The sequence below is a fragment of the Barbus barbus genome (genome assembly GCF_936440315.1).
Source record: "Barbus barbus genome assembly, chromosome: 3".
Lineage (NCBI taxonomy): Eukaryota > Metazoa > Chordata > Actinopteri > Cypriniformes > Cyprinidae > Barbus > Barbus barbus.
In genome coordinates this window covers 38867733-38893073 of record NC_136731.1, presented here as the reverse complement: position 1 = coordinate 38893073, position 25341 = coordinate 38867733, and the positions used below count along the sequence as shown (strand labels likewise).

General features: G+C 39.0%; 1 protein-coding gene across 2 annotated transcripts in view; it reads right to left on the bottom strand.

The window, feature by feature from the left end:
* crhr1 (corticotropin releasing hormone receptor 1) overlaps positions 1–25341 on the bottom strand; it is a gene marked incomplete at its 5' end in the record, with an annotated part of 127732 nt that overhangs the window by 61514 nt on the left and 40877 nt on the right. For both annotated transcript variants that reach the window (XM_079379718.1, XM_079379719.1), the window contains 3 exons: positions 8340–8425; positions 18323–18442; positions 21095–21145. In XM_079379718.1, coding sequence (XP_079235844.1) covers positions 8340–8425; positions 18323–18442; positions 21095–21145 — 257 coding nt within the window. The remainder of the gene's footprint in view (positions 1–8339; positions 8426–18322; positions 18443–21094; positions 21146–25341) is intronic.

Sequence of the window (25341 nt, the reverse complement as noted above, 5' to 3'; positions counted from 1 at the left end):
TTTGCATTTCAAAGAGTCAGAGAAAGGTTACACTGGAAGGTTCAAAGTTATGAATTTTCCAAGAGAAAAATATGATCTTGGCTATCTTCAGTGTTTTGATACTTAAAAACAGATGAACAATAAACTTTTCTTGTAATAAATTCCTAAAAATTTCAAATCCAGCTCTGGTGATCGTCAATGGTGTCAGAAAGTTTGGTTCCCTAAATATTAAAAACAAAATAGAACATATGACACAACAAACTTGTAGTTACTGGATGCTTCTTCATCTGTGGGCACTTTTGGTCCCGTGGACTAACATAAATGCCATTAAAGCACTATTTGATCAACACCATCATAATTTAAAACTCATTAGTTTACATAATTTGTCTACTTACAATGCCCAACAGCTCATTCAGACATATTCTTTCATTATTTCCCCAGAAACACCATGAACAAATGCCATTTCCACCATTTGTGGAATAAAATGTCTGACACCTGTGCTTTACAAAGTCTAACTGTGTGCCTAGCATGTTATATATCCTAAATACACACAATTAAATCATATTTTCATGCTTTCTGAATACTTTGACTAAATAACATGACTTAAGCATGACTTCAGTGATGCAAAATAAATATACGAAGCACCTGAAAGTAGTCCCCAGCTAGGTAACTAGTTATGATATAGCCGGAGACTACTTTCAGGCACTGCGTAATATCATTGCGCCTGCTGCACCCATGATACGGCAGTAAAGTTCCTTGATTATTACCCCGGAATGAGAGTAGAGTTCCTAGCCATATCGGCCCAGAAAATCGCAACTTTTCATTTTCCGTCGGTCTTAGTACACGATGTAACTACAGAAAAGTCAAGCTTTAAATAGGAAAATTATCGAAACTCTTTGGTCATTTTTGAGCGAGATGCTAATGGTCTAATCTGATTCAACGATCTATGCTAAGCTAAGCTAAAAGTGACTCGGAGATCGGACTGAATGGATTCAAAAACGGTAAAATTCAACTGTTTAACGCTAGGGGAGTTGTAAAATGAGCCTATTTTCAAAAAAAGTGGAGTGTTCCTTTAAAGTGGCCTTGTTATTCAGGAAGATGAAAAAAGTCAAAATCTGTTAGTTTTAATTAAAATCAACCCCTGGAACACAAAACTTAATGTAGCCGCAGAAGTACACATATCACAACATTATGATAATATTTATGAAAGTCAGTCCATTCTGCTTGAATCCTGTGACAGCTGCCACACTGCACAGTCTCTCAGTCGTTTCGTTTCAGCCTGGAGTGCAGCAATTTTAGAATTATTCAACCTGCCTGGCCGCTATGTCCCCCAGGGCGAAACCAACGCAAGTGCAGCCTCCCCTGCTGGCTCCATTTCCACATTTGCCTAAGCTGTGAGCACCACAGAGTCACCACATGTCCTATGTGAGCGAACTTATTAATTATTAAATCAACAATCCCATAGGAAACAGATGGCACAGATAGCGGGCAGCTAACGCACGTCTGCCTGGCATTTTGTGTGTATGTGTGTGTGTGAGTGATACTGTAGGTAAGTGGGTGGTTTTAGACTACCTAGGATATGTCACATGTCCCAGCGGTACCTTGTGCCAGTTGGCTCGGATGCTGAATTGTGTGTATTGCATAAATATCACTATAGAGGATGATTGCAGTTGTTTTTTGTTTTTTAAATTGTTTTAAAATCCAAATAAAAGTATGCTTTTTGTTTGTTCTTTCTGCTACATCATGTTTACAATGACAGGAGCTGAAGTGCTAAAAAGCCATCATCACCTCACATTTAACTAGCGTTTGTTATCAATAAACACTACTTTGTTTATTTTAATGCATCCTCAACTTGGACCAAGAGACTTGAATGAATTCATCATGCTGTGCTAATAAAACTAATAGTGTTGCTAAAAACAAACATTAACACAAACAAGCCTCATCTATTAAAACTCTGCATCACAAGCCAGATTCATTCAGATTGTTTTCTCAAAATATAACTTTCAGCTATTTGCATTGGGCAGAAAATGTATTTAAAGATTAATTGAAGGCACATTTTACTCAAAAATAAAAATTATTTTCATTTGTTTATTTCTTCTGATGAACTCATAAAAGTTGATCGTAGCCATTGATTTAATTTTTTCCATACACTGGAAGTCAATGGCTACCAGCAGCTGTTTGTTTACCAACTGTAACAAAGTTCGTAGGTCTGGAAGGAGGAGGCGGGAACCGGCAAACATTCAACGATTTAATAACAAAATAAACAAACGTATAAGTACAGCGGCAGCCCCTCACGGACGACTGCCACACACAAAACACAAAATAATATCCAGGCCTGGTCCTCTCTCGTCTTCCACTGTCGTCACTCCTCCTTTTATCCTTCCGGAGCTCCTCCGTGGGACTCGAGACCGGTGAGTGTCGCAGGTGTCGCTCATTATCATTAACTCCACCGGCCTCGCTCCGTTCCCACGGCTCTCGGCCCCGCCCCACTCACCACATACCCCCATCGCCCCTCGCAGGCCGGGGGGTACCCTCGAGACTGCGCTCTACTCCCCCCCCCCCCCTCTCCTTCCTGGGGGGGACCCGTCAGGGCGGCCGCGGCGTACCTGGGGGTACGGACAGACGAGGCGAGAGAAAAGGAGACGGAAGGATGAGGAGTGACAGAGACGAGAGAGGGGAGAGAGGAAAAAAAAAATAATTCGGTCCGGTTCCCGGACACACTGCTGGTTGGTCCTCAACCAGCTGAGAGGCTCTCACTCGCGGTACCATGCGATGGTACTGGACCTCTTTGGTGGACGGCTCGACGCTCCGCCTCCTGGCGGACGGCGATGGCTCCTCCGGTCGAGGGCAGCCGGCAGCGAGTCCCCCATTCCCTGCTCCTCCCCATCATGGCGGATGGCAGCAGGCTACGGCCACTCGGCGAATGGCGCCGACTCCTCCGCTCCCTCTCGGACGGCAGCCCCCCTCCTCGACCCAGGAGCACGGCAGCGAGTCTTTCGTCCCACCTGATGTTCCATCGCTCCAGCACCACCGTCGCCTCGGGCAGCCAGCGGCCGTCCCCGCTACTCCCTGCTGCCCGATCTCCTCAGCACCGCGACCCCCCTCAGCAGCGAGGGCTCTCTGACAGCGTGTCCCTCCTTCCTCCCGGGTTTCGGCACCAATGTAACAAAGTTCGTAGGTCGGGAAGAAGGAGGCGGGAACCGGCAAACATTCAACGATTTAATAACAAAATAAACAAACGTATAAGTACAGCGGCAGCCCCTCACGGACGACTGCCACACACAAAACACAAAATAATATCCAGGCCTGGTCCTCTCTCGTCTTCCACTGTCGTCACTCCTCCTTTTATCCTTCCGGAGCTCCTCCGTGGGACTCGAGACCGGTGAGTGTCGCAGGTGTCGCTCATTATCATTAACTCCACCGGCCTCGCTCCGTTCCCACGGCTCTCGGCCCCGCCCCACTCACCACACCAACATTCTGCAGAATATCTTCTTTTGTGTTCAAAAGTAGAAAGAAACTTATGCAGGTTTTGAACAAGGGTGTGTACATGATAATAATATTTACATTTTTAGGTGAACTATCCGTTTAATTACATAACATGCTGATTAAATAATTAAATTACATGCATATATACATCACATACATCAATTTATTGCTGAAAAAAGTCCGCAAATAATGCAATATTGGGGCAGACAAGTAACTCACTAAATAGACATTTCAAAAGGTAGCTTACTAATTGTTTGTACTAAATTAATGTGTTAAATTGACCCTGATATTAACATTTTCACTGAATTTCCCAAAGTCATTTTAATGTCACACATACATACTACATACTTGTCTTTATAGTGCAGCTAATGCTGAACAACTGGCTTAATGCATTTTTTTCATGGTAAAGTGAGTTGTGTTAATTGCCAAGGAGATGACTTCTGGGAAAATCGCTTTCCAAATCATATGTTTATTTTGTGAATAAATCTGGCTTGATAAGCTCTGGTGCTTGGCTGAGAGCAGACGCTCTCTCTCTCTCTCTGAGGTTTATTACCTTCTGTTTGTGATTCTAATTTGATTTGAATGTGAATGCCATCTTCATATGTGTTGACTCTGTATTGAATCTTTTTTTTTTTTTTTTCATCCTGCTAAAATATGGTCTTCTAATGGTGGCCGAGTGATGCCAAAGACTTCAACTTAAAACTTGCTGAGGGTGACCAGGCAACTGCTTGTGTCTTGAAGTACTCTTCACAGACCACAAAAATAGACAGACACAATGACAGAAGAGCAGCACTGAAAAACCATTGCCCTGGGGGGGGGAAGCATTTCCATTTACAATAACCTGAGCGAGAACAAAAATGTATTCAGTTCTTCTGACGGCCACATTTAAAATATTCTGCAGTGGGGACTTGCTCCACTTCATTTGCTCCACAATGGCAAGACCAAATGCCAAGCAGGCCACTGGGGACTCTGTCTTAGTACAGAGAGGCTTAAAGGTTTAAAGACTCCGCCGTACCTCTGAGTACCACAGTTATGCTTTTAAGCTAAGATATCAAAGACTTCATGACCCTGCATTTTTTTTTTTTTGCACCCTTCTTTAGACTCACTGCATAAAATGCAGATATTAAGCGGTGATTGAAGTGGCATAAAAAGTAGTTGCAAGGAAATACATAAATTACTTAAAGGGAGTGGTGGACAGTATATTGGGCCAGTATTATATTAGTATTATTTCAAGATTCAAGATTCAATATTTTTATTTGTCACATACACAATTATACACGGTATAACCAGCAGTGAAATGTAGGTAAAGTAGGTAAATGTAGGTATTATTTCTATACTATTATAGATTTATTAATATTTTCAATTAGCTTTATTTTTATATTTTCACACCACCCTCTCTGAGACGATGTCCAATTCTTGAACAAGCTGATTATTTCCAATGAACCTGTTGATTTAGTTAACAGATTGCATTATTCATTGGGGAATCGGATTTGACTTTGAATGTGTGTGTGTCAGTCCTTGTCTTGTGTTTCCCCTCCTCTCGTGTCCCTATTTGGCCATCCTCGTTCCTTTAATTAGTAGTTAATGTGTCCCCAGCCCTGCATGTGATTGCCCCACACCTGTTTCTGTTCTTCCTTGCTAATTTCCCAGTGTTTATAAGCCCTGTGTTTCCTAGCCCCTGTGTCCGGTCTTAACGTCATTTGATGTTCGTCTCTCACCAAGCTCCTCGTCTCACGGTGTGTTCAATAAAAGGGATTATTGAAACTTCCACGTCTCCGTACCTCCTTGTATCCCGAGAGGGAACGTGACAGTGTGCAATTTATGGAGTGAAAAGTATGGATTGTTAAAGATCTAAATCTGCTGTAAAAGGTTGAGCTGTTTAGGCCCAATGAAATATGGACGTGTCTGTATTTGTGTCCCCCCATGTAAACGGAGTTCACTCTCAGAAAAGAAAGTACAAAGCTATCAATGGGCAGGTCCCAGATCTAGCTTTGTACTATTTTTTTTTTTTTTTCTGAGAGTGAAACCCGTAGTTTGTATTTTATTTTCTCACAACACAACAGCCAAAATGTACATCTTTGATTCAAATTTGAACCTACTGTACGGTGCAAACTGTGTTTGAACCTACTTGCCTGGATCAAGAGTAGCTACTAAATACAGTACTACACCAATCCTCCAGCTGATCACATGTTAATAGCATGACCTGATTAAGTGGCTCTTTTTCTACTTCTAGATACAATGCCCATGAATTCCAACAGTGCTCTCAATAATGAGGGAAAACCCTTATCGCTAGCTAAAAAACAGCATCTAGTGCTAATCACATGCTCCAGTAAACCACTGTCTGTGGTGGAAGCCCTCCCTGCTGTCTAAATATAAATCTGAGCATTATCCTTGCTAGCCCATTCCTCCGTCCCACTGATTGGATGAGCGATTTCTCTTTTCGCCATCCCTGTGTGAACAAAGGCTTAGCATGGTTGGTTAAATTGCTTCCTTTGAGGGAAGATAAAAGTCCATACATTATTAATCGCCCCATGTTACTTCTGTTACACCAAAGGACAGCTAATGAATCTTGTAGACGTGTGGCATCAATGTCTCTGTCTAACAGCCATGCCTGTGTTTCACAGAGAAATTCACCTACAAGTTCACTCAAACAAGTGTTTTGGATGCTGTATACTGACACACAGTATAATGTCAAAATAATAAAATTAATCTGGATTTAAAAGGTGGGCTGAATATAAATTGCATTATTTAAAAAAGTATGTCTTTAAAAGTATATTTTCAATGAATTATATATTTCTTCATTTGTAAGAAGATGTACATAAAGTTATACTTAAATTTCATAAACTATACTGCCGTGCAAAGTCAAAAGACCGTAACTTCAGTTTTGGTTGAAAATGAGTTATGGATATTTTGGGATATTCAAGACATCCTTTATCATGTGCATAAATATCTTGAGTCAATTTTGTTGTTTTTCCGATAAAATAATGGGTCATCTTAACCATAACTTCAAAATGAAGTTACGGTGCCTGCTTGGAGTTATTCGGTATTCTGCCTTTGTTTTACTGACCATTAAAGACTGCCACATTTTAATTATGGTGTAACTTGTATACTTTCATACATCTAATCTGTCAGATTATTAGACAGACGAATTACAGAGATCACGATCTACCAAACAGGTCCATATAACAAAGCACTGTAAAGACTAGATACCTTGGCAGGAATACATAATCACGAATAACCTTTAAAGATTTGTTTATTATTATTTTTTCCTTTGTATAATGCAGATCATTCACCAGGCTGTCACTTCTAGTTGGAAGCGTGTGGACTAGAATGCCGTAGCATATAGCATGATCAATCATAAAATCAGTAGCCAACTAACAGTTCGCAATTAAATCCATATATCCTACCTTGTAACCCGATAAAATCAATCAAACATCGCCGGAGATGTTTAATCCACAAGCAGTCTGAGCATTATTCCTGCTTGCGGGCATTCACATAAATCCACAAGTCGTTCTTTTAGGTTTGGCTATTTCATTAAGTCAATATAAAAACAATTACGTGATGTCTAACATTCTTTTACGTTACTGAGCATAGCAAATAAATTGGCTGCAAGATGATATCCACTCACAGGTTTAACTTTTAGTCTGCTTGTTACGGTAAAAAAACAAACAAAAAAACAATTAATACAGTCACACAGTTCTATATGCAATAGCCTATATAAGACAGCCAATGATCACTAGATTTTATACAGGTGTTACTGTAACGATTTTGTAAATGGTGATCAGCAACCAAATACTGATAATGTGTAAGTTACTGTCTTTTGCCTTGGTGTGACTTCTCACATTTTGCATACAATGCAAAGGCAGAGTACAGTAACTTCAAAATAGGGGTAAAAATCAAGTTTGAGCTAACAATTTTTTAATGTAGATTATTTTCATTACCAAAACAACTAATTGCCAAATTTCCAGTATCCTACCTATAATTAATTTGGCTGGACAAATAAAAAATGTTAAAGTCATTTTTTTCAGTTTCACACTCTCGCGAGTTAAGGACTTTTGCCTTTGTAGGGCAGTATACACACTGCATTTAAAACATGCTATAATAAAATAGGAAGATGTGAGTGCGTTTACTATTTATATCCAAGAATCTAACTAACTTTGGCAAGCAGCATCCAGCTGGAACATTTGGAACACATAAAAGAGCATAAAGATAAGCCGCAAATAAAAAACAAACCGTGTCTATGAAGGTTGGATGACAGTCTTGCTAAAGATTCCAAGTGACAACTCTCAACAAGAATGCATGGTCTCTATTGTGCTGTCTTTGAAGATTTTACAGTGAGCTACCTGAACGAACAACTCCTGAAAGCATGACTAGTGTCCCTCATTCAATAACACTCCAGTAACCTTTACATTAGATTAAATTCACAAAGTCTAAATGCAGTAAAATGTTGAATAAAATTGATCCTGAGTGCAAAGAAAAGCTACTTTCAAGTAATAAAAAAAGCTTATATTTTGCATTCTACTCTTATTTAATACAAAAAAAATATTTCATATAAAAACACTATATTACAGGCCTTATAAGCTGCTTCTGCTACTGGGCAAGCAAGAACAACTGTCCTTTATTTGTACAGAGAGGTTTATGTGGTCAGTGTCAAATTTGCATAGTGATTTAGAGATCTTTTTGTTTCGCATTAAATTTTTAATTTTTAAACTAAAAACCTTATTATAATAAACTTTAAAACTTAGACTTTTTGATCTCACTGTATAAAACAGTTTATTGAACAATAATTATTAGAAAACATATGATTTATGTGTCATTGTGAAATAACTGTATGAAAGTATGTTTTATCAATATAATAAAGTGCAACCACGTACCTCCTCGTTGAGGATTTCCTGACATTGGGAGTAGTTTCCCTTCTTCGCCCAGGTCCCATTGGCAAGACATTCTCTGTACACGTTATCTGGAAACACACACACACACGCGTTATTGACTGATCCCCTTATTTAATTTCTAAGGCAGATAAATAGTTTATATAATATTTATTCTGAACATCTGTGGAAAGATATGCCACTTCTTCATGCATGGTATGTAATCCATTATATAATTCAAAAGTTATGCAATATGACCCAAAACACTAGGAATATTAATAGAGCAACAGTCAATATTTGACCTCACGGTGCATGTAGGTTTGACCTTAGCATGGATATCTAGTTAACCCTGACTATACGTTAAAATCTAGTCCACATAAAACTGATTTATGACTGCAAACCCCCCATACTGTGCAGTGAAGAGACGAGTGTAACCTAAACTGAAAGAACAAACATCTTTTGCTCAGTTTTGGTTTAAAAATATCTCCTGAAACATGAAAGTTCTGTGGTAAAATCCATCCTGGGTGCAGATGTGTATGAATGAAAAAAGCGATTTCAGGTTTCATTTCTCATTTCCATTTCAGTGGTTTCCAATTTCATTGTGGGACATTTCCTCTACAAGGCTTATATTGTGCTTTGAACAGCCAGTGTTAGATCTGGTTGAAAGTTTTCTTCTTCAAAATTCCATAAAATAGGTTGAAATCCAACAAAATGAGAATCTGGGGCAAAGCTATTTTCACTGAGCACTCAAAACTCTGCTGACAGAAATGTTGAAATACAGTAGAGCAGTATAAGCATTTTATCCAACGGCATATTACTCTCCTGCAGGAACAATCCGAGTGTCTTCCTCTATAGTATTAAGGTTGGAAATGGGGTTAGTATCGTATCATGCTTCCGGGAGCTGTCCAGTTCAAGACTAACAGATACTTCAACCAGACTAACTTAATCACTAATCTGAAACCCACACATTAAAAACAGTCTGTTACCACTTCAGCCATTTCAGGTTTGATTTTCTTAATATGCATTTTTATCTTAACATTTTCAAAAATCATTTAAAAAAAACATGAATTTATTTGAAAAAGTATCATGACTTTTTCTGTCACAGAATATATCTTGAAATAAATGTAATTCTGTTAATAAATCTGCACATTTCTTTTTTAAACAAATGCACTGCCATTCAAAGATTTGATATGTTTGATAGATATATATACTGTATAATACTTTTATTCAGTAAGAATTCATTAAACTCATTAAAAATGATATTAAAGACAATTATATTATTACAAAACATTTATATTTCTAATTTCTATCTTTCTCGTTCATCAAATCAACATATTACAACAATTTCTTAAGAAATGGCTGCTGAAAATTCAGCTTTGCATCACAGGAATAAATTACATTTTAAAATATAAGAGAAAATGTCTTTTAAATTGTAATAATATTTTACACTATTACTGTTTTAACTGGACATTTGATTAAATAAATGTATATTGGAATAATGCAGCATATTTATTTGAATTATTTCAGCATATTTATTTCAATATTTATCAAATTTTTTCTTAAAGGACATATAGATTTCGCTGAATAACAAGACAATATATTTGAGCATTTAGGCTTTACAGCTTTCCTTGGAAAACTGTAACGATGAATCTAAATATTCCTTTCCTTTAAACTGACAGTGCAAAAAGGTTGCTCGTTAACTTTTAGCTAATACGAGAGTCATCCACCGGTTGAAAAAGAAAATGTAAAAAAAAAACTACTTAGTCAGAATCTTCTGTACTATATTTTAGTTTCCATGGGAACTGGTGCAACTTTGCCAATTTGTGCATGTATGTAGAGCAAAGATTCAAGTCGAGGTGATGCTACATGATGATTAGAGCCCTGATTGCCCTACGGGCCTGACATCAGCACCCATCATAACAAGACACAATTACTGGAGTGATATCAGCTAGAGCTTACCATCCATCATAGCTGTGACAGTAGAGGACAATGGGATTTAAAGTACATGGCTGTTTTTTCTTAATCCATGCAGAATGGAGGCAAACTATGCATCGAGGGAATGATAAACATACAGCAATAGTTGCACCAAAATGACACAATGTCAGGGGTTTAGTGAGATAAAGAAGTCAGGAAGAAGTTGAGAGGAATCTATCTGTGAGTCCATCCATCACGTGTGAACTGACTATCTATCTTATTAACATATTAATTAATCAAACTTTAGAAATATAAGGATGTAGTACTATCAAGGTTTCAATATCATGAGGTAATTATATTTTTTTAGGAGATGATTGGGGTTGTTATGTGATATTTGGCACAAAGATGCCATCCATTATTTCTTTTTTTATGTGTTGTTTTCTCATGATCTCAAATTTTCTCAAAAAACCCCCAAAAAACTATGCGCTCACCATTTCTCTGGTCAGCCGCAAACTACTTTGTCGACATCTGTCAAACATCATCCTATAGCCATTTAAATGTCTCTGTCCCTAAAGCTGACTAGGAATGAAACTGTCCACATGTGAAGAATCACTACAGCATCTATCATAAAACAAAGTCTGACAAATATATATAAATGCTTTATCACTGAAAGACATTGATCTATTTCAGCCTGATTGTGTCCCTGGTCAAATTAACAACAAATTCAGCCAACTGTGATGATTTATGTACTGCCTTTAGAAATGTTTTTGTTACCGTCACACCAAGTAAAGAGCTATGGAAAAGTTGGAATAACCACCAGATAATAATATTTTCCTTTTCGATTTTCCTTGTAGAGTTCATTCTCTACCTGTTTTGTCTCTTGGGAAAGACTTTAATACCAACATAGACAAGTAGTAAACAAACAATCCAAAAAATATCAGTAATTAGGACGCTTCTGACACAACTCAAAACTTTAACTCGAATGGTAAAAATAGCTGAAGATCCCAGAGAGAGCCTTGAAACAGTGACTCAAACTATCTTGCATTTAAAAACAAAAATTGTGAACTCAACCCAAACACTTACTGCAGGGAAGGAAACACTCTTTCCATTACTCTCTCTTACTAGCTTCCTCTCGTCTTTTCCTTTTGCTCATGGCAATATTGATCTGAAGGTGAATGGCAGCTCCATAGATCACACAAGCAAACAGGGCACAGAGGAACTGCTACACGGTGAGTCATCTGCCTCCTGTAAACCTCCACATCCAGCCGGTTTGATCAACCGCACAATTGCCTGAAGCAGATCTGATGGTGTGACGAGACAAATAGAAGGTTGTCAGTGCTTTCACAGCCAGGATAGCCATTTCTGTGTGGATGAGTAGTGAACAATACTGGAAAACAATGCAGCGTGCTGAGTACAGAGTGCTGAAGTATTTGTTAAACAATTGCTGTGCGATTAGGAAGAAGAGTAAGATGAAGAGTAGAGAAGAGTGGAAATCCCCTTATCCTGCTTTTGGAGGTAGCATGTCGTCTTTTCTGACATGCAGCACTTAAAAAAAACAACAACAAAAAACAAGGTTTTTTGAGTATTAGAAATTATATTAAACAATATTTTTCTTTTATTCAGCAAAGATGCATCACAATTATCAAAAGTAGGAGTAAATATATTTATGCTACAAAAGATATCTAAATTTTGATGTTAATTAATGATGTTCAACCCACAGGAACCAATTACATTATATAATATATTAAAATATAAAACTGTTATTTATTATTTTTTTAAACGGATGTAATTGAACACAACCTACAGTATATATATAAAATATTTTTTTTTTTAATTGTGATAGGACAGTATGAACCACAATAACGTTATATGTTGACGTGCTGCCCCCAAGGCTATTGGTGCCAATGTCAAAATAATAATAATAATAAGAATAAGAAGAAGAATTTAAGCAATGAATGAATGAAAAAAATGCATGCATGCATTTGGATCATTACTAAGGAGCTCGATATACCATGGAGCCAGTAATAGTCTCAGTTCCAAAAGCCTACTGTGAAACAATGTAGGAACGATGACAAAAAATGCAAACGCTACATGCAGAATGTTGTCACAGCTCTCGCATGCTCCGCCAGTGACCCATGGAGAGCAAATGTCACTTAGCATAATGAAAAAAGACCCTGCTCAGCTGCCACTGAACTGGCTTTCTCTATAACTGTCATAAGATCTCGCTGAAATGGTGCTGAATTGCAGCCTTTGCAAAAAGCCCAGGCAATAAAAGAGTCTATCAAGGTCAGACAGAGACTGACAATGCCTGAAGGAGAGCAGGAAAAGTGAGACAGGGAGAGAGACAGACAGGAGGAGAGAGAGAGAGAGGAGGGATGAGGAGTTATGTCATGTCATGTAAAACCCTCCTCCCACAGAGGGAGTATAATTAACTTTCACACACTTGCCCTGAGGTGGCAACTCAGAAGCTGAAGCTTTTCGCTTCACATTTCTCCCAAGGGTTGTTATATGTTAAAACAAAATTATTCTTTTTAAACTATACTTTAAACATGAGTGCACTACATAGGGAAGTAGTGAATGAAAATGACTGTGTGAATTCAATATTCGATCAAAACACTTTGCACTAAAGAGCGATCAACTGAACCCAAAGATCTCTTGCATGTTCACTTCACTATTCTCTATATAGCGAATTACATATATTGTAGTGCACTACAGTGTATCTTTGCAGTTAAAAAAAAAAATGTTCACTTACTCATTAATTACTATTAAGTGAACAAAAATGGATGAGGGATTTTTAGATACTGATCTAAATCCTGCCAAATAGTTTCAGAATCGATTAAATCTATTAAAATAAAGAATTAAACACTGTAACTATAAATACATATTGTGTCTGTTAATTCATATTTTTTGTCGATAACAATAGAAAGTTAGAGGAAAATAAAAATAAGAATCAACACATACAGTAAAAAGCTTACACTATTTTAGCCTATTTGTATCCCTAATCAACCATTTCTGCATTCAAAGATGCAGAGATAACATGATCAGATCTCCTTGGGACAATTTTGGTTGAGAGCTTGATTAAACGGCTCAGGTGTGTTTGATTAGAGTTCATTTTACAGGAAGATGGATTTCCAGAAGCATAATTGAGCACTGCTGATCAAAAATGATGGGAAATGCTTTATTTTGCACACTACTATTGTAATAGTGTGGAAGATTGCACCTCAAATAAGCATTTCATTGTTTGTAATCAACTGTAATCAGTGCCTAACTCATAAACAGTTCCTTGCAAAAGTATTCATACCCTTTCGTTTTTTAAAATGTTTTGTTATGTTGCTGTCTTATGTTAAATAGCTTTAATTACTTTTTCCCCGCATCATTCTCAATTCCCCATAATGGCAAAGCAAGCAAAAAACAGTTATTTCACATCTTTGCAAATTTCTTAAAAATAAAAACCTTCAATTATTCCATTGCATAAGTATTCATACCCTTATCTGGAACAGTTGAATTTTAGCTCAGAGGCATTCATATTGCTTGTAGATGTTACTACACTTCAAGTGAAGTTATCCTGTGGCAAATTCATTTGAATGGGTATGATTTGGAACAGCACACACATCTTAATAAAAGGTCTAACAGCTGAAAATACATATCAGATCAAAAACCAAGCCCTGAGGTCAAAAGAACTGCCTATAGAGCTCAGAAACAGGTTTGCGTCAAGCCACAAGAACTCTTCTGAACTCTTGCGTCAAGAGTTCAGAAAAAAAATCTGCATCATTGAAGGTTCACAGAAGCATGTAGCCTTCATTATTCATAATGGAAGATGTTTGAAACAACCTGGCCTCTTCCTAGAGCTGGCCTCCTGGTCAAACTGAGCAACTGATGGAGAATAGCCTTGTCTAGACTGGTGACCAAGAAGCTGATGGTTGAGTTAAGGGTTTGAATACTTATGCAATGTAATTATTTCAATTTTTTTATTTTTAATAAATTTACAAAGTTGTAACAGTTCTGTTTTTGCTTTGACATTATGGTGTATGGACTGTAAAATGATAAAATTAATTTAAAGCAGTTTAACATAAGGCTGCAACATAACAAAACATGAACTAAATGAAGGGGTATGAATACTTTCGCAAGGCACTGTATTAAAAAAAAAGTAAGAGTATAGTAAATACAAAGTAAATGGTAGTCGGCGTGCAGATTTGAAATGACTAAATCAAAAACTCGAAAGGAATCCACACACATAGACAAACTGCAAATGCAAAGAAACATGAGGCTGAGAATAGAAGACTTTTACGAAGGATTTGCATAAAATATACAATGCATTGCTTGTATTCAGCTCCGATTTCCAATATTTGCAATACATAAATGCCTGTTTCTGGACCATATTTATATGAATAACTAAAGTATCAAATATAGTATATCTAGTAATGTTTATCACGTTTATTTTGCACAACTACTCTAATAAAATTTATTGTGGTTACAATCAAGATTGCCTTTATAGCAGTATATCTGCTACAAATGAAGGTTTTATACTGATATTGCTGTGATTCTTTCTTTTGCATCGACAGATGTGTAGCATTAAGCATCAAGAGTGAGTGGGCTGTGTAGTTTCTGACCTGTAAATTGAACTGTATGTACTACATAAAAGACAACATCTGTTGTTTGCTCCACAGAACTCAGAGAGGAACGTTGAAAAAACAGTGTACATTTGTGCAATTGTTTCCCTCCAAATTAAAGCTGGTATTTTACTGTCCGTCATCTGACAACATCATTTTAACTACAGAAAAGATTATTAAAAAAAACAACAACTCGGAAATCTGACTAACCATTTCAATAGCTTATTTTCTTCTTTTATAACTTTACTGATGCTTCTTATATTTTCCCCCAAATATGTTCTCCAGCAAACCGCTACTAGATGTGGTTTACCTTAAATGAAGTCAAGCCAAGTAGATGGCTTCAAAGCTCTTTCTTGAATTTGATAGATAATTCAATGTTAAATTCAATGGCAATGAATGCACATTCTTTTCATTACTGTTAAATGAAGCTGTCACCCTGCATGATCTTTAGAAAAGAAGACTTTAGAAAAGAAGACAAAGTAAACAATTATATTTAATTAATTTAAAGCCTTCAATGTCATCTCACTCAATCTCAACGTGCATTGCTGCAATTAATTATTAGTACACTTTTCAAAACCTTCAGTACAAAATGACAAATACACTTGTAACACAATTCACATTTGTTTCAAAATACACAAATATAGTTACACGTAATGAGAACAAATTCTGGTATATCTACATATATTCAGATGTGCGTGTAGCCTGAGCATCTGATCACCTGAACATCATCTGATAACCACAATATATTTTTACCATGTACATTCAAAATATTTGTGTGTATGCAAGAACTGACTTTGTGAATGAATGAAATTGCCCATTCAATTCAAGTCAAAAATTTCAAGTCAATATAATTTACAGTACTGACAGTATACTCTATTTTACTGGCAGAATGGAAAACCTTATGGTTGTGTCATTAGATATTACAAACATTATGGATTTTATGTCAGTTTGTTTGGGTAATGCAAGTGCATTTTGTAATGTGATGACTGTTCATTACTGTACTGTAGCATTTTTCATTGATTTGAAATATATATCTCGATTGTTTGCTATTGATTTATCTTATATCCACCTCTTTAATCTCCTGACAAGCCTCATTTCCACAAAGGCATTGATTGGTTCATCTCCCTTTTTTTTCTTTCTCTCATTTAAAAACACACATATTTCATTCCACTGGGGAATAAAAACCACGAGAAAAGCCGATATAAGCGCACAGACTGTGTGCAGTGCCCTGTGAATATTGTAAATGTTCCTGATTTGTGCTACACACTGCCTGAAGCTCTACAATATGCTGCAGCCATGGGACTTTAAAAACCAATCATGCTATCAGCTCCAGTGAATCGTAGTACATGAATCAACCAACCCAGCATCTATGGGTGTGGGGCCATTCCTTAATGTGTATGGTACAGTATATCAACCACACAGTCTCACAAAAGTCTCACAAGTATGTCCCAAGCACCAGCTTTATTACGCATTTCACTGTCTTTCTATGCTTTGTTCCAGGTGTATAGGAGAAAAAAAAAAGGAATTATTATTAAGGATAAAACAGTGCAAACAAATCATTACTCGTGAGTTCTCTCTGTCCCCTGGCCGCCCATCCGTATTCTCATATATAACATCTTTAATAATGACTTTGGCATCAGACTTCATTCTCTCCATCTCCTCCTCTCCCAGTTTCTCCTCCTCTTCAGATTATCTTTTCCTTTCTATTTTTCACTTTTTTTTGCTAAACAAGTTGCATGTTTCAAGAAATATGACTAACGGACATTCTCTCATCGAGAGCCTTGGCTCCATGAGAACAGTCAACACTTTCATCTCCCTAAATATGAAATAAATTAAGGATTAAGATTACATTCAATTTTAATGTAAGCTTTAACCCATCTGCAAACAAACCCTTTGCAGCCACAGGGTTTGTTTGACAGAGATAAACCAGACTAAACCTTTGTCTAAACAGACTAAACCTTTGAAAAAGAAAGAAAGAAAGAAAGAAAGAAAGAAAGAAAGAAAGAAAGAAAGAAAGAAAGAAAGAAAGAAAGCAAATGGAATGAAGGATGTAAATATAATGGGAAAGAATGGTATAAAGAGATGACACAAAAGTGAATAAAAAATGGAAAGATGAGAGCAAGGAGGGAAAGAAGAAGGAAATAATGATAAAAGAATGAAAAAGGAAGACAGAAAAGAAAAAAGTAATGAAAGACAAAATTAATTGAAGAGAAGGCTGGAAGAAAGGAAGCGTGAAAGGAAGGAAGGAAAATTAAAAAAGAAGGGAATAAAGACAAGACAAAGAAAAAAAAACAAAAGGAAGGAAGAATACAGATAAATAAAGCAATATAGAGAAGACACAAAGAAAGAAAACAAGGAAGGAAGGAAGGAAGGAAGGAAGGAAGGAAGGAAGAATAAAAGAATGAAAACAAAATAAAAAGAATAAAAAAAGAAAACACAAAAAGTAATGAAAGACAAACGAAAGAAAATACACAAAATGAATTAAAGAGAAGGCTGGAAGGAAGGAATAAAAAGAGAGAAGAGAATAAAGAGAAGATATAAAGAAAGAAAACAAAGGGAAGGAGGGAAGAATAAAAAGAGAAGGTAATGAAGAGAAGATATAAAGAAAGAAAACAAGGAAGGAAGGAAGAATAAAAAGAAAGGGAATAAAGAGAAGACAAAGAAAGAAAACAAAAGGTAGGGAAAAGGAAAAATAAAGAAAAATAAAAGGGAAGGAAGAGAAAAATGGGAAGGAATATTGAAAGTAAGGGAGGAAGGAAGAAGGAAAGGAAGGAACATGAAAAAGAAAGAAAGGAATAAAGAGAAAACGAAAGAAGAATGAACAAAGAGAATGTGGCAATGTATCCTTTCATAAAAAAGAAAAACTACACCTCTGTCCACAGGGAGCATTTAGAACTCGTCTCTGAGGGATACTGGAACACTTTTGTCACAGCAGTGAGTCTCTCTCATTACAGCCACACACACACACACACACACACACACACTGGCAGAACAATTAGTGGGCTTGTTAGCAATGGTAAAACATAACTTGTTAGCATGCACCAGCTCAAAAACTGACCTACATGCAGCCCAACACACACAGGCCAATTTGGCAGAGGCGCACACACTCCCCCTCTGTACCACACACACAAACATGAATCTGAAAGCTTGTTATGTAGTGTAGCTCTCAGCTGTCGGCTCGGGTTATGAAGCTCAAACTGCTTCCGTTCCTATCAAGCAGTGCCAGATGCAAACATACATCCAAAACATGACTTCAACACGTCACAGGCGTTGAAAATATCCCCAAAGACCTGCCATTGTTTGAAGTCCAACAACATCGGCTTGACAAGAGATGTGAGAATATATAAGTCAAGCGCCTAGGTCTTCTATAAAACAGATATAAAAAAGAAACAGCTTGTGCTGTCATAAACAGGAGCAGACAGAGCAGTTCAGACGGGACTGTGATGTGAGATGCTCTGCACTTACTGGTGGTGTTGTAACGGACTCCGAGAAAGGTCTCTGGACAGGGACGGGACACCACTTCTCCTGCACTGCTCCTGGGCCAGCATGTTCCAATGCCATCAATCGAAGTGTTACAGAACAAACCTGAAAAACAGGGGGACCGAGAGAAGAATGGCTTTAGATTATGGAAGACAAACACAGAAATTTGTATGTGCTTAGCTGGAATTGTTCACATTTGGTTAGAATATATTTTAGGTCTACATGCGAAGAAAGCTGACGAGGTTATAAGTAACTAACTAGATACATTTTTATTTGTTAAGCTGTTTTCATTATACTATACATAAAAAAAATAATTGTGCTTCATGGGCTAAATTTATAGATTTTATTAATGTTAGAAATATTATGTAAGAAAATATATAAGGAAAGAAAGAAAGAAAGAAAGAAAGAAAGAAAGAAAGAAAGAAAGAAAGAAAGAAAGAAAGAAAGGAAAAGGGCAGAAAGGACCGAAGACTGGCAGACAAGAGAGAATGAAAAATGGACAAATTAATGGAAGGTTGGAAGGAATCAAGGAAAGACAAAATAAGGAAAAAAATAAGGAACATAGTTTTTGGATCATTGAGATACTATTGTTGAAACATTTTATTTTATTTCTATATTTTCTATTTTCATTTCATTTTAGTTAAAGTAATTTGTTTAGTAATTTAGCTGTGTGTTTTTGTAATTTTTAGTAGTTTTTGTTTTTTTATATACAGTATGTCTCTATAGCTTTTATTATTTTTTTATTTCAGTTTTAATTTGAGTTATTTCTGGTACATATAATACATTGAATTATGGTAAATTAAAATGAGATATATAAAGTTTTATTTCAGTTAATGTTTATGCTTAAGTCAAGTAACATTTTTATTTATTTAATTTAAGTTTTAGTTTCTGTTTTAGTTTTTGTTAAATATAATAACCCTGGAAAGCAATACACTGAAGATAAAAACTAAAAGTAGTGATGCTACTAACTAGCTATATATTTCACTGGCATGATTATATGTTTAAAAAAATAAATAAAATGACTTTTCACAGTGGAAAGCCCAATAACTATAACAATAGTAGAATAGCACGCTAATAATAAATATAAGAGCAAAAACTGTTTTCAAATTGAAATTAGTATAACCATTATTGATAATTGAGCAACAATAATAACTGATAAAAATTGAGAATGATTTCCTCAGAATCATGTAATGCAGAAAATTCAGCTTTTTCATCAATAAATTAAGTTCTGTCATGAGAACTCTCGGAGGGATTGTTATGGTAATGTACATGACAATTTTAATGTATTTGGTCTTGGCGGAATAGATCTGCTACGCAGCTGCGGCAGAGCAAGACTCGCTACTGCCAATACACCCACAACATGCTGCTGTGAGCATGTAAGAAATACTGCTGCTGCAAATATAACACATATGGATAACCCCCATATAACATACATGAATCACTGTAGCAGATCTATACAGGTGGAGCTGGGGAAGGTGGGGGGTTTCTGAAGTGCTCTGCTAACAGCTACAGAAAAAAAGCCAGGTATTTGAATATTGAGCAGTGAGATCATTGGATTGAGTTAGACCTATCGGACTGCACCATCTAGAGTTTCATGCCAGAGCTCTGTATATATTCAAATAGAAAACAGTGAAAACTGTGTTTTGATCAAAGTGCAGCCTCGGTGAGCATATGGGTGAGCATACAATAAAAATTGTAATTATTCCAAACTTTTGACTGGTAGTGTATTAAAAGTGTTCATAAAAGTGCCAAAAGAAAAGGTGTATTTTGGAAATGCAGTGTTACTTATTGGCAGCTGCAAGCATAATCTAATTAAACAAAATATTTATTAAACAAACACTGAAGATAATGTGCAGAACTTCGTGACTGGCGTTCCAATATTTGCTGATAATGCACTGAGCTTTCCACTACGTGTACAGAATCAATACTTACCATTTTAAATTGAGTCAATCAGCACCAAGTGTTTCCTATTACATACGCAGGAGATAATTTAACACTGGTTATTTTCTATGTGGTATCTGGACAACGATCGAGTCTCATGTTTCCTAAAGAAATGTTATTTCTTAAGAAACTGGAGAGTAAACATATCCAGAGACTCCGGCATAAGCACTTGAGGCTATTAACGTTGATGGCTGCATGGAGACACGTGGAATTCATGAAGATGATTTCAATTGAATATCTCTTTATCCATCTTTATCTCTGCGGCTTTCTTCTATGTGTTTGTGTGAGCTGCAGGGCACACTCGTATCGTCTGAATTGGCCTCTTTTCCAGAATTCAGAGGTTTTTTCACACATTGTTCTTGCAATCAGAAAGGCTCTGTGGAGCCCAGCGGAGATTAAAAAGTGTTTTTAAGAATTCTTAATCTTCCCTGCTGGAGACTTTCACATATATGTCTTAATCCACTGCATTCTGGGGACCATCTGTTTGACCAAACCATGGAAGACATTGGTTGTGTTTGCGAAACCTATTTTCAAGCACGTTATTTTATTTATCTGGTCATTCTATTGGCACAAAAAGGATACACTACATCTTTCCATTTCTGAATTTACTATTTGTTATTTATTATTAAAAACAGAATCTCTAGTGCATGATATCATGGCCAAAATGTATTGCAGTGTCTGAAGTAATTTCACATGCTCAAAGCCTACACTAAATATTTTCTTGGGAATATCACAGTCATGACCACTGGCTGAAACACTGTGTTTCTGTTTGTAATTTGCCATATTTACAGATAAAGACCTGAGTTATAAACTGACCTGTAGAATTGGTGGGACTAGACGTCTGATTCCACAGGATCAAAGTGCGAGCTGGGAACAGAAAAGAGAAGGCAAAAAAACATTATTGATCTCATACCCCATGTCTTTTTCTATCTGCAGTCAATCTGCTGTTTATAAGATCTCATAACATTTAAACATTGCACAAACATGATGTGTTGGAAAGCTGTGATAATTTTGGATGTTTAAAACAATTACGTACAGACAAAGTGAACAAATCAGAAATAAAATGAATCTAAGTGATTCTGAGAAACTTTTTAACTGTACAATATTGTCTGTTTGTCAAGCAAATAGCATTAGAATCTTTACTGTAGGGATCTGTGCACTTTTGCCCATCAAATCATGGTTGAATTTGTTTCTCTATTCACTCTCCTGTCTGCTGTTCACCGAGATAAAACAAGCACACATATATTAATCATCTACTCACAAAAGCAATGGACAGTTGTTCTGGCTCCATGGCACTGGAGCAGAAAACACACACACACACACACACACACACACACAACCCAAGCTAGTATGCCACCGTAACTGTTCATCCTCTGGCCCGGAAATAACAGGTGAACGAATGGGGATGTCGCTGCTGAATAATTCATAATGGATATGAGCAGCTCTGCTCTCAAAGTCTTTTCAAATCGCAGAAGCGGATGTGCAAAACAATGCATTCTTAGTACCGTGCCGTAAACATGTTGATTCGAAAATGAGGTTCCACCCTGTGGCATGAAGTTTGTTTATTTGGCAGCACAATGAGGGACACTGCTGTTCCTGCAAATGTAATTTATCCTGACTATCATGTTTTTAGTTTTTATGGGAACAATATGCCTCTCAGGAAATAAACGCATATGGTCTTGCATATGAACAGCACATCTCTCAGAAAAAAAAAAAAAAAAAATCCATTCTTGGACAGCATCAACTTGGAAATACTGCGCTTATAGTTTGGGGTTTACTTTCATAAATTTCTCAAAACATCTGCTATATAGTATATAGCCGGGCGATACAGCTAAATCAAATTTTGAATGCATTAAAAAGTAAAATGCAATAATCAAATAAGAATGTTTTGTGCTAAATGAACAGGGAAAAAATGTAGGCTGCTTAAAAATTTTAATTTAATTATAATGAATAGAATTTGAATCATTACGAATAATTATTATTGAATTATATTATTTTATGCTCTAATGCAACAACAAATTGTAATAAACAATGTTTACATAAATTTCTACTCAAAGTGCAAACAAATCAAGTTATAATCAATTCACTCAAACAGACAAATAAACTGGAACTGATTCTCAGCTGTATTTTTAAACAATGTGAATCATTCAATCAGAATGTGAAAATTACACTTATTTAATCCATATCCATCGGAACATGGTTTGTACTGAAAATCAAAAACAAGATCATTATTATGCCCTCATTATGTTGGTTATGTTTGGCGTCAAACTACATGTGATAGCAGTGCAGTGGAGTGACTGAATGATGCAGAGGACACCCACAGCTCACAGTGTGAACAAACAGAAATATTTGTGTGCAGAGGTATTTCTGCTCATCTTTTTGTGTGCATATGAGAGAGAGAGAAGTATAAGCGAGTGCACAAAAAAGCTAAACATATTTGTGATCTTACTTAAAAACAAGCCTGCATAATTGACAAGTATACAAGTATAAAGTTTACTGCACTTGTTACAAGACTAAATTTAAGTAAAATACATAAATCTGAAGGGTTAGTGAAATGCATAACATCCATTTAAATGAAGACGATAATAAAAAGGGTTAGAGTTTTATTACTTATTGTGCAATTAATTATATATTCTGTTAAACTCCACATAGCCATCATACTGTAAGGGTTGGTGGTTGTAGAGAAGGGAGCGCTCGACAAAGAATAACAAAAGAGATTTATTTAGCATCAACACACATTACCATTACTAACTTAAGATCAGACAAACACAAAGGCAAAACTGAGGACTTATAAAGGGGCTGGAACAAACGAGGAAACAAGGTAATTGAATCAAACACAGGTGATGAATATAACTAATTAACAAAACTAGGTCAGAAACTAAAACAGGAAGAACCAAATAAAGACAAAAAGGAAACTAAACAAACAGTTCTGTTACAGATATCGCCCCCCTCCCGGAAGGTGCGTCCCGCACCGTAACAGTAACATCGGGGAGGGGGGGTGGGCGTCCTGGAGGCTGGAGCAGGACCAGGATGGGACAGGGAAGCCTCCAGGACGGATCAGGAGCCTTGGGAGACCATGGCAGGACTGGAGACTCGGGAGTCCATGGTGGATCCGGAGCCTTGGGAGGCCATGGCAGGACTGGAGATTCGGGAGGCCATGGCGGATCCGGGGCCTTGGGAGGCCATGGCAGGACTGGAGATTCGGGAGGCCATGGCGGATCAGGAGTCTTGGGAGGCCATGGCAGGACTGGAGATTCGGGAGGCCATGGCGGATCTGGAGTCTTGGGAGACCATGGCGGATCAGGAGTCTTGGGAGGCCATGGCAGGACTGGAGACCCGGGAGGCCATGGCGGATCAGGAGACACGGGAGGCCATGGCGGATCAGGAGTCTTGGGAGGCCATGGCAGGACTGGAGACCCGGGAGGCCATGGCGGATCAGGAGACACGGGAGGCCATGGCGGATCAGGAGACACGGGAGGCCATGGCGGATCAGGAGACACGGGAGGCCATTGCGGATCAGGAGACATGGGAGGCCATGGCGGATCGGGGTCCTTGGGCGGCCTTGGCGGATCGGGGTCCTTGGGCGACCATGGCAGATGAGGGTCCTCGGGCGACCATGGTGGATCTGGATCCTCGGGCGGCCTTGGCGGGTCGGGGTCCTCGGGCGGCCTTGGCGGATCGGGGTCCTCGGGCGGCCTTGGCGGATCGGGGTCCTCGGGCGGCCTTGGCGGATCGGGGTCCTCGGGCGGCCTTGGCGGATCGGGGTCCTCGGGCGGCCTTGGCGGATCGGGGTCCTCGGGCGGCCTTGGCGGATCGGGGTCCTCGGGCGGCCTTGGCGGATCGGGGTCCTCGGGCGGCCTTGGCGGATCGGGGTCCTTGGGCGGCCTTGGCGGATCGGGGTGCTCCGTGGCCTTGGCCCTTGGCCTGGCCACACAGACTGAGACTATATGGCCCCCCCCCAAAATTTCTTTGGGAAAGTTCCCCTCTGGGGGCCACATTGGAGGAGAGGGTTCTTGAGGGCGCTCTGAAGGAACGGGCGCTTGAGGGCGCTCTGGAGGAGCGGGCGCTTGAGGGCGCTCTGGAGGAGCGGGCGCTTGAGGGCGCTCTGGAGGAGCGGGCGCTTGAGGGCGCTCTGGAGGAGCGGGCGCTTGAGGGCGCTCTGGAGGAGCGGGCGCTTGAGGGCGCTCTGGAGGAGCGGGCACTTGAGGGCGCTCTGGAGGAGCGGGCACTTGAGGGCGCTCTGGAGGAGCGGGCACTTGAGGGCGCTCTGGAGGAGCGGGCACTTGAGGGCGCTCTGGAGGCGCGGAGCTGGACGGAACCAGCGGAGACGAAGGAGAGCTGGACGGGACCAGCGTAGATGCAGGAGGGCGCTCTTGCAGCGCGGACACTTGAGGGCGCTCTTGCAGCGCGGACACTTGAGGGCGCACGGGAGGCGCGAAGCTGGATAGAACCAGCGGAGACGAAGGAGGGCTGGATGAGACCAGCGGAGACGCAGGAGGGTGCTCTGGCAGCACGGACACTTGGGGGCGCTCTTGCAGCGCGGATTCAAAGGGGCGCTCTTGTAGCGCGGACATTAGAGGGCGCACGGGAGGCGCGGGGCTGGACGGGACCAGCGGGAACTCAGGTGGGCTGGACGGAACCAGCGGGAACTCAGGTGGGCTGGACGGAACCAGCGGGAACTCAGGTGGGCTGGACGGAACCAGCGGGAACTCAGGTGGGCTGGACGGAACCAGCGGGAACTCAGGTGGGCTGGACGGAACCAGCGGGAACTCAGGTGGGCACTTGCGAGGTGCCGGAATTGGTGGGCTCAGACGAGGAGCAAGCACTGGAAGGCACTGGCGAGGAGCTGGCACTGGAGGGCGCTTGCGAGGAGCAGGTACTGGAGGGCACTGGCGAGGAGCAGGCAATGGATGGCACTGGCGAGGAGCAGGCAATGGAGGGAATGACATGCCCTCAAACTCAATTAAAATCCCCACCGGCACCTGTTTTTCCCCCCTCGGTGGTTCGGGGGAACCGTTATTGGCGGCGGAATCCCTTTTCTCCGCGGACGGCGCAACGTTCAT